The sequence below is a fragment of the Rhyacophila brunnea genome, unplaced genomic scaffold, assembly GCF_057557595.1.
Source record: "Rhyacophila brunnea isolate RB1 unplaced genomic scaffold, BYU_Rbru_1.0 scaffold_13, whole genome shotgun sequence".
Taxonomy (NCBI): Eukaryota; Metazoa; Arthropoda; class Insecta; order Trichoptera; family Rhyacophilidae; genus Rhyacophila; species Rhyacophila brunnea.
This window is the reverse complement of record NW_028232785.1, coordinates 16,651,431-16,662,277: the sequence shown is the minus strand read 5'-3', so window position 1 is coordinate 16,662,277 and position 10,847 is coordinate 16,651,431. Positions and strand designations below refer to the sequence as shown.

The following is a 10,847-nucleotide window of genomic DNA, read 5'->3' as shown; positions in this document are numbered from 1 at the left end:
ACAAATCTTGCAATCGATTTTTAACTAACTTCCCGACTAGCTAGACATTTGAAACTTTTAGAATATATCAGAACACGATGCTAATGCAATTTTTCATACTTTGAGACAGAATTTAGAAAAATTGGATTCTGCATTTTTTTTAATACAATATAGTTGGCCTTTCTCAACAAGTGGTTGGACCGACTTAAGCATCTCTTCTCTCTCGGAGCACATTCTCGGACATTCTCAGTGGTTGTGGTTTAAATCCTCTAGTTCTCCGCCACATGGACATGTTGGCTTTGACTTTGACATATTAGAGCTTGGCAGCGAATCCACCATGGCCTGTCAAAACTGACTGGTGTAGTGGTCAGTAGTCAATTTGGTTATCTTCAATCGCCATTGTATATTCAGAAAAAACAAAAAATATCTGCGCTTGCCCTTGGCAGAAGCATCCTACTTTTGCTGCCAGGTCTTTAATGTTAGTGATCCTCACACCACCCATGCAGTTTCAGTCAGCTCTGCTCCTGCTAGCACAGACCACTAACAAGTTGAAAAAGAGTACTGCCACCATTGTATCACTTAATGAGATGTACCACCATATGCCTCTTTAAAGTGTCTGCTCTTTTGCATTTATAATCACACACATCGCACTTGTATGGTTTTTCGTCACTATGGACCATTTTATGTCTAACCAAATCAACATTTTGCTTACATTTGTAATCACACAAGTCGCATTCAACAGGCTTTTCAGTACTGTGATGAACCATTCGATGACTCTTTAATCGATTTACTACGTTACATGCATAATCACATAATGTGCATTTGAATGGCTTTACATCACTATGCACCAGGGTAGTGTGACTATTTAAATTATATGCCCTTTTGCATTTAAAATCACACAAACTGCACTTAAACGGTTTTTCATCACGGTGCACTAATTTGTGTTTGACCAAGAGATAAGCATATGTTGCTGAATAGTTGCATACATTGCAATCAAATCGTTTTGCATCACATTTCTTCGAATTATTTCTAGAATTAGACACGGTATGCATTAGTTTGTGGTCTTTTAAAGTGTTTTCAGAAGAGAAAAAGGTAAAACACACATCACAAACAAAGTTCTTTGCATAAAATATTGTCCTGTTTAATTTCAGGCAGACTTCCTTCACGGATACAATCGTTATTTCTTTTTTAATGTGATGTTCTTGAATTTCAATTTTGTCATACGGTAACGCCGTCTGAATCTCATTCAAACGAGGCACAGTATACTTGCGTTCAGCCAAACTACTTGGGTTTTTGTTTAATGATTTTAATTTCCCAAAATGTGTGACATACATATTGTCATTTGAATCATTGTCGTATTTTATTGGATACAGACGCTGAGGAGTAATTTCATTGTGAAGCTTCTTGCATTTAGTAATATTCGTCTGCAAGAAAAAAGAGAAATGCAAGTAAAATAATGCATGTTAACAGAAAATCTATAATAAAAACGAAATAAACATACTGTATTTTCTTGAATAAAGCACAGAACGAACCAGTCAAACTTATAACAAATTTGTGGTGTCTGGACACTACAAATAAACTCTTGGCAATTTTAATACAACCTAAAAACCGACGGATTTTTTGTAATTTGTATTTAAATTCTAATGGATTTATGTTTTGTACTATTCCAATTGAGTCATTTTTGCGTCCTGGGTTTCACCTTTTTGCATCTTCAAGCACTATGTCCACCATGGGCCCCATATCCTGAAGCGGGGCCCCAGGCCTGGATGTTTGGTGGGTCCCGCTACATATTGCTGAGGTTAAGAACCGTGTAATTTTCTACTAATACAATAGTGATCCCCAAATGGTATTCTGTAGAACTGGGTTCTGTGTAAAATAAAATAAAGTTTTCCAAGATTTTTGGCATTTTTTAATAAATCAACTTGAATTGTCGGCACGGTATCATAATATTATGAAGCAATGACCCCCTTTTGCGAAAGCCAAGTAATATACGGCCTTTCGCCGTATTGGATAAATTAGTCGTTTTTATTAACCAGAAAACACAATAATTATAAAATAAAATCCCATTTGTGAAATAGCGCCGCAGGCGACTTTTTTCCTATTAGCGAGAATTTGTAATGTGTGTTTATCTCGCGTAAGTGATCGACCCGCCACACCGGGCCCCCAGGCTAGAGCCCTGTCAGCCCCCCCTTGTTATGGGGGCCATGATGTCCACTCACCAAAAGTTAAATATATACTAATTTGATACAATAAAGTAGGTAAAAACTTTATCACCTACCTATTAAGTCAAGGATCACAATAAAAAAATATAACAAGCAAATTATGAACAGTTGAAGTGTTTCTAAAAAAACTCCTAATCTAATAATACAATAAATAGGCATATACATCGTCTAAACCCTAATAATATAGATAACTAGACAATAATCAATAATACTTCTTTCTATTACTAGTTACATTCTAGAGGTGTTAATAATAGACAATACTGGGAAAACAATGGCAAGGTATTGTGAATTTAATGGAGTTAACTTTGCTAATGAGATATTATATCAATACCTAATAGTATTTAAAAAATATTCTGCAGTAACCTTAATACAGCTGGATTATATTGGTAGGGTTTTTTGCTAAATATACCTATACCTGATCTCCATCATTGCTTGGAAGCTTCACGTGGTTGACAAGTTCTGATGACGTTAATTCGAATTTATTGATGACATCTTTCTGGACATCATTTTCGGATTTTATATTGTCGTGGTCCATTGTGGGATTCTGAAAAAACATTCGATCTTTTTATCAGAGACAAGCAAAGAGGTTGACCTACCATTATTACCTTCCAAGAATTTTAATTATCAATCTGCTCGGTTTGGTTTTGTTTTGATTGAATATACTTACTTAGATACAAAAATTCAACACCCAAATGGGAACGTTAGCAAAATTAGTCAAATTAATCAAATACATTAAGTGCCCACATGCCCAACGAAGGTCAAAATGGAGCATTTTATGGTATTTTCAAAGCATTAGCCTGAACATTCCTTAAAGGTTGTAAATAATCTATTTATATAATTTTGAAGCCTTATTATCCTTTATATTTAATTTAAACATTTGATGACTGCATAAAGTATTTTTGTTACATAAAATAATTTTTATCTCTAATATCTAATAATATATAATAACATATCGAATGATATATCTAATGTCTAATAATCCCTAATAATATATCTAATGTTTTATAATATAGTCATATTTCAGTACATCCATGTGCAGTGGTGTTAAGATTTTTTATATTTATTAAATTTTTAACGCATTTATTAAACTATTAGTAAAATTTATGTTCACATTACTAAAATATTTACGATAAAAAAATATATTTATAATCTCTGTGATCCCAAATTTGACAAGAATTAGGCATTTTATTATTTAAAAATGGGCAAGATTAGCACATTGGAGAATAATTAAAAAAAAAATTATAAGCTATGTCTTTGACCATTCAAATGTGATAACTATCATAATAACATCCTACGTATAATGATTGTTTTATAATAATTATTGATCTAAGAATAAGGTAATGTTTTACGGCCGTAGCCATAAGTTGACTAACGATAACCGAAGTAGGGGTAAGATCATGTCAACGCACGTGTTTGAACACGTGAAGAGGGGCTATAAAGCTCTAGCCTGGGGGCCCGGACTCTGGGGGGCCTGGCGTGGTGTGTCTTTTTATAAGTAAGATGAACACAAATTTGCTCAAACGGTAAGTTGCCTGCGGCGCTATTTTGTTTGGAGAGCGTTAACATAAATATGTGATTGTGTGATGCAAATTTTGATTATTGCATGTCGATATTCGACAACTCCTTAATTTAGGTGGATGAATTCAAGAATACAAAAAATCGTTAAAAATACACTTAATACCCTTAATTCTACCCGGAATACCATTTGAAAACACTTTTGAAGTGCGCCACACTGCTTTTAGCGCTACGATAGGTAGGGGGCCCACAAATAATCCTGGCCTGGGGCCCATGACCTAGGTACGTAGTGGATGCATTTCCTTTCCATGAATCACATAGGTAACGCACACTTTTACATAAGCATTGTTAATCAATTCTAAACGGGAAGCGATGTTTAATGATTACCTCATGACAAACGAGAGTTTTACATAACTATTGATCGAAAAACTTACCTCAAACTTAACATCTTCGAAATTTCCTTGTTTTATGTCGGTACTGTCCGGTCTTGTTGGAACGTCAAACCAAACTGCAATTGAAGATTGGCCCTCTGTGTCGGTTTCGTCTGGATTTGCTGGTTCCTGTTTTATGTCCATTTCACACAAAGCCATCAAAGAGAGACTGACATAAATTTTCAACCATAGATAATAATTTTTAAATCGTATAGATTGAGTGGTACCTACCTATAATTTAATAAACCTTCTTCAAGGATATTTTTATTTTTATTTTCTTTCAAAATTAACAATTATTAGATTCTGTGTAGTTGTTTTTGTCGAAATACTACCTATAATCGGTAATTATTTTTCGAAACACAATTTGGAACAAAACATGGCAGCACTGCTATGAATACCTAATAATAATTATTAGTCTATGGCTTGTCGTTTTGACGTTTATAAAATAAATGACTGCCAAAGATAGTGTAGTAACCAGACAGTAACAGACTAAAATATGGATATAAAACTTGAATCAAATCAAAATAAATCGCATACAGAAGGGCAATCGTCTAATGCAGTTTGGTTTGACGTACCAATAAGTTATTCAAAAAGCCCTGACGTCCGCACTGATATAAAACAAGAGAATGTCGACGACTTTAATTTTGAGGTTAGTTTTTCGATCAATACTTTTGTAAAACTCTTATGTCGGTCGTATAAATACTATTAAATACCGCATCCTTGGTTATATTTGACAATCTAGTGCTCTATATGCCATAGTTATATACCTACTTATAAAGGATCTTCCAATAAGGACGCTCGATTTTCAAATGTAACAAAACAAGTTGTGTGAGATATCCTCTTTTTTTTTATTTGAAATAATATTTTATGACATTAAGTATGAAATATAACGTCGTCCAAATGTCCGCCGCGACTTTGCTTGGTGGCATGTATTCGGGAGGTCCAATTTTCGATGACTTTGTCACTTAAATCTGGCTGAATTTGCTGTATGGCGTTCGTTATGTTAACTATGTGGACATCAATTGTTTGCGGTTTATTCGCATAGACATGCAGTGACTTGCAACAGTGACTTGCAACAGTGACTTTATTGGGATGCATTTGGTGCTAGTGTATTTCCTGTGGATTGGTATCGCCCCAAATCCGACAATTTTAATTGTTCACATATCTAATCATCCAAAAATGGGCCTCGAAACGGAACACTGATTATGATAATAAAATTTGATTTAGATTATAGAAAAATATATATAAAAGTAAAATATAAAAGCTATAACATTCCATTGTGATTTGCCATACACTACTAAACAATTCACATCAAATATGACAGATGTCACTTTAACAACATGGCTGGTATAACCTCAATAATTCGAGTATATGATATATATATATATATATATATATATATATATATATACAATAACCCTATAGCGTCGTGGATCTCAGGTTCGAATCCTGGGTCTGGCAAGTAAACGTATTGTTTTTCAATTTGTGTATGAGTCAGAGTATGGACCTAATAGGTTGAGCAAGTGGCCCACATCCATTTTAAGTAAAAACAAAATCCGATAATACAAACCTCCACTCTGCGGAGGCCCATATGACCTTATTAGGATCAGACATGGTCAGAAATATATAAGTGGCCTTTTGCGTAATGTGTTACGTGAAGAAATTGTTTAGGACATTTAATAGCCCAAATTGCGATTTCTGCGTACTTATTACTTACATCTACTTCATCATCATCAGCCGGGGTCAATCGACTGCTGGATGAAGGCCTCCCCAAGCTTCTTCCAACTCTCTCGATCTTGTGTCGTTCGCTGCCACGTATTTCCGCCGAACTTTACCAGTTCGTCAATCCAGCGGCTTTTATGGTGACCCTGTGGCCGTTTTGTGCCCCTTGGGTACCACTGGATGACGGCATTTTTCCAGCGGCCGTCCTTTCGGCGAACAATGTGCCCCGCCCATCTCCATTTCAGCTGTTTGGCAACGTCTATTACATCGCGTACTCCTGTCTGCTTCCTAACCCATTCGTTTCTCTTACAGTCCTTTCGCGTGATGCCCAACATACACCTCTCCATGCCTCGCTGTGCGACTTTTAGCCTTTGAACATCTTTCGTGTTGAGGGTCCACGTCTCGCAGCCATACATGAGCACGGGTAGCACACATTGGTTACTACCCGTGTTCTACTTATTTATAACAATACTCTTAAAAAAAAAATGCTCACGACGGTCGTTGATTCTGTTGGTCTGCGGTCTGATGGTGTAATAGGCTTTAAGTCTGCTAAATCAGCAGTTTACCTAGGGCTACACTACATCTTCCCTTCACTTAAAACCTTTTTATAGCTCACTTATAAACTTGATAATTACTAATTTATGTGGATTAAGTCTCCATACATAAGTCACTAATTATATTTTCAGACGATTTCTTCGGACTGTATTGAAGCTTCAAGTGATAATGCTGGCTTTCATAATATACTTCCAATCTCTTACGACAACGATTCAACTAACAAATATGTTACACATCACAGGATATTAAAAGCACCCAACGATAACACACGAATAATGGAAGTACCTATAAAACAGAAGACTGAGCTGGATACATTTGGAATTCAGGCTGCATCATCGCATGCCAAACTTCCACTTGGAAAAGATACCTGCCGACAATTAAATGAGACAAAAACTTCTGAAAATAATTTTGCGTGTGAAGTTTGCTTTGAAAATTTCTCAACTGAAACCATTTTGAAAGGTCACAAATTAACGCATGCCGTGTTTTCGTCTACTAATAACGGAAATAAATTATTTCTTTGCGATGTTTGCAACTTTAAAACAACGAAAGCTTGTTATTTGCACAAACACAAAATTTTACACGATGGCGAAAAATCGTTTATGTGCAATTTATGCGATTACTCGTGCAAATGGGTAGCTAATCTAAAACGTCATACTGCACAGGTTCATATTGACGTGAAACCTTTTAAATGCAACTATTGTGATTACGAATGCAAACAAAATGGAGACTTGAAGAAACATGAGGTTATTCATCGCGATGAAACTCCATTTGTCTGCAGTTTATGCGATTGCAAATTCAAATTAGCCGATCATTTAAAGCGCCATACTGCACAGGTACATTGTGATATAAAAGCTTTTATATGCAACTTCTGTGATCACAATTTCAAACGACATGGTGACTTGATTAGACACAAACTGATTCATTCTGGCATTAACCCATTTAAGTGTGATTTATGTAATTACACATGCAAACGGGCAGATAGATTAAAGAATCATACTACTCGAGTACATCCATAGTGCTAAAAAATGGCGTTTGACACTGCCGGCATTAGCTATGACCCTCCTCCTCCAAGGGTAGGTAATTATGTTTAATTTTTCCCAGTATAAAGTAGCGTATAAAGATAATCAGATTGACTGCAGACATTGCCCACTGAAGAAGGAAGCCGATAATTACACGACTGGTTCTACTTTTCGCCCCTCCCGTTGTCTATGGATGACCTGTCATTGTCTATAGAGTGCTCATACTGGCGCGTCTGTCGTGTTCACTTGTCGGAGTATTCTTAGTTTCAGATTTCTTTCAGATTATTTTAACGTATCTTGGAAACCTTGGCGTTCATCTGATTTAGTGGTTATGTGTTATTAATAATTGGAAGTGACGATCAAAGTAAGTAAACTTCTTCTGTGTATAATAATATCATAATACACTAGGACGTTTGACAATATGACAGTCGATTATAAACGACAGTCATTGTAGAATTGCAAACTCTGCTTGCAAGTACGTTATCAATAAATAGTATGGCAGTGGACCACTCGTTGCTTGTGCAAAAAGTTATGCTCAGGCTTTATTAATCTAAAGATGGCGGTGCTTAGAATCTTGAGACTTCTCATTTCTCAACCAGACACAGTAGTTTTGCCTCCAAGATCTGTCTGCTTGGCCTAAAAGAATCTCCGACTTGTTTATGTGGCGAATTGTAAGATGTCGAGCGCATCCTCTGAGAGTATCCCCGTATGTCGGTTGAAAAGGAAGAGTGAGATGCTGTTCAGCCATTGCGACTTCTCTCTCATCTATCAAATCTCATCTTTCGATAAGTTTGCGACATTTTACAGCGAGCGAGGACTTTCCTGGTCGTAATTTGACCATTATCAGAATAGAGCTCACCTGCCGACCAATTAAAGAAGAAGAAAAGTTTTGCGGACTGTTAACGCTGAAATAGTAAATATTATCAATTAAGCGATATGAACTGACTATATTGCGAAACAATAAGTAAAGTAAAATAGCATTATTTTAAACCTCTTGATCTAATGTTTTAGAATATAGTAATATTTCAGTACATCCTTGTGCAGTGGTGTTAAGATTTTTTTAATTTTTAAACGCATTGACCTAATTTTGTCAACATACATAAATGTAAAATAGCATTTTCATATTAGGTACTTGTAATACAAAATAAACACATGACGTATCTTTCAACGGTGACTTTGAAACAAACCCTGCGAATAACCATTTCAAACATTCTAACTGATTTACTTTATAAAAATATGCAATCATTCCCCTCTCAATAAATTGTGTTTGTGGGCTGTAGCTGTAATACATTTTAAATATTTAATTTTTTTTTTATTTTTGCTTTACAAGCCAGTAAATGAAATCTTCAATTATTTTTTAATAAAAATGTACCTATAATAATAATTAATGGTAAATAAAGAACTGTTGGTTTCTAAAGACTAAAGTTTTTGGGGAGGGGAGCCTTGGATTTTTATTTTCTGATTTTGAGAGCGTGGTATGAATAAGTTTTTAAAGCACTCTCCTAGTCATTTTACTCACATATTCCAAAAATCTATTGAGATAATCGCAAAAAATACACCAAAGCATTGTTTTTTTTTGTAATTAGCAGTAAAGTATTGAATTTCCTTAAATATTAATGAGTTTGTGAGTCGATTAACATTATTTAAATAAAGTATATAATATTATAATTATTGATTTAAGTATATTAATAAATGCAAATTTTCTTTGTATTTATTCCACTTTTTTATTTAATAAATTTGGACCGGTTTCGTCCGCCTCGAAGCGACATTTTTAACTGAATAATAAAACAGTTATTTATCACAACAAAATTATAACGGCGACACAAATAATCTATTAAAGCGTCAATTACATTGAGCTACTTTACGAGCTGTTTGTTGGCGAATTTACAATCTGCCTATAAAGTCGCCCAGCTTAATCATCGAACAAGCTAACAAGCGGATTGTAAACACTCTACCGAAAAAAGTTAAAAGCCGGTCAATTTTACACGCTACACGCCGAGTGTGGGCCTACTGCGTCTGCGCAGTAGCAACCTCCCGGTAAAAAATCGAACTTCGTTCTGTCAAAATAATCGCCGGCTTATGGCTTCTCAGCGAATGTAAAGTTTTGTGTGTCATCATCATAATCGCAGTAGCTGAATCGCCCGCTATTAAATTCGCCAACAAACAGCTCGTAAAGTAGCTCAATGTAATTGACGCTTAATACATCCCATTATCCGTTTAATAGTGCTTTGTCACTAACAATTAAATTATCATTAATGCTATTGGATATTATTTCTTCCTAGGTACTGATACCAAATATCATAATGCCTAAATCCCCCATCAAAAATCCTCCAATCGACAGAGTTGGGAATATAATGATAATATTATTGTAACTGTAAATGAGTCAAGGCTAGACCAGGATGCACAGCGAAACAAACAAAAAGAAAGTTACCGTTATCTGTTTTTGGGCAGACGAAGGGTCGAGAGTAGGTACAGTCAGTCGGCAAGCTACCCTTGAGCCTTGAACGTCGCCTCTAAATACGATATCTTACCTTTTTGCGCCAAAGCGTGCGTTTACAAATGTTATTAATAATTAATTTTACTTGTCAAGCGAAATATACTTACAATGTCCCTGGATCCGTGTTTTTAATAAGTGGAAAAATATAATCAACACCCTACGTAAACCAATACCTATCAGTGCATCATGAAGAACAATAAACAAATATTCTTTAATTGTTAAAATAACACACAACAAAAAATTAAACAAAAATCATATACAATAACATTTCAATAATAAAACACAAAAGTTTACAATTAGTCAATAGGTATTTAATAAAATAAAAAAAATAATTAACAATTGAAGACATTGGCATAAAAATAGCAAATGTCACAAAACACTAACTAAACTAAACATATAAAATTTCCAGAGCTGAGTGACATTAATATGTAAATGAACGACTCACTGAAATGCCTATCATAACAAGTAGGGATGGGAAAACTGGTCGATTTTGAAGACTAAGTATACTTATTACCAGTATAAAAAAATACTTAAGTAGTAAGTATATATATGAAATGAATGAATAACAGTGTTTTTTTTTAATTTTAAACATGTTTCGAGTGGTATATAACAAGCCTAAGCCTGTGCGTCATCTCACCACTGTGCTGCGACACAAAATTTATGACCTATTATTATTTATACTTTCGAACGCAATAGACTAATAAATTAAAATATACCTATATTCAAGTGCTATTTCGTTCGTGCGCATTTAATGTCAATAGTGTTGAAAGTCTACCAACTGGCGAGTGCACAGAACAGCGACTCGCGATGATATCATCACAAGTTTTTTGGAATAAGTTTATTGGGCCACAAATGCTTAGTATAGGCAGTTTCATCCGAAACTTGAGTACACAAACTGGTGACAGTA

General features: G+C 34.9%; 1 protein-coding gene and 1 long non-coding RNA gene across 2 annotated transcripts; one reads left to right on the top strand and one right to left on the bottom strand.

The window, feature by feature from the left end:
- Positions 1-674: 674 nt before the first annotated feature.
- LOC147076672 (uncharacterized) lies at positions 675-4,261 on the bottom strand. The gene is made up of 3 exons (XR_015069328.1): positions 4,151-4,261; positions 2,617-2,745; positions 675-1,403 (listed from the first exon to the last, which is right to left on the bottom strand). It is a non-coding gene; the product is annotated as an uncharacterized LOC147076672 (long non-coding RNA).
- A 348-nt stretch (positions 4,262-4,609) lies between these two features.
- On the top strand, positions 4,610-7,501 carry LOC147076671 (uncharacterized). Its single transcript, XM_085941317.1, has 2 exons — positions 4,610-4,796; positions 6,556-7,501. The coding sequence occupies exons 1-2, from the start codon at positions 4,644-4,646 to the stop codon at positions 7,438-7,440; spliced, it is 1,038 nt and encodes a 345-aa protein (XP_085797443.1). The 5' UTR covers positions 4,610-4,643; the 3' UTR covers positions 7,441-7,501.
- The last annotated feature ends 3,346 nt before the right edge of the window (positions 7,502-10,847 follow it).

What these genes read in the sequence shown, in the direction of transcription:
- LOC147076671 (XM_085941317.1), top strand. Translation starts at nt 4,644, where the DNA reads ATGGATATAAAACTTGAATCAAATCAAAATAAATCGCATACAGAAGGG. An exon ending in TCGACGACTTTAATTTTGAG is followed by an intron (nt 4,797 to 6,555) that starts GTTAGTTTTTCG and finishes TTATATTTTCAG; the next exon opens with ACGATTTCTTCGGACTGTAT.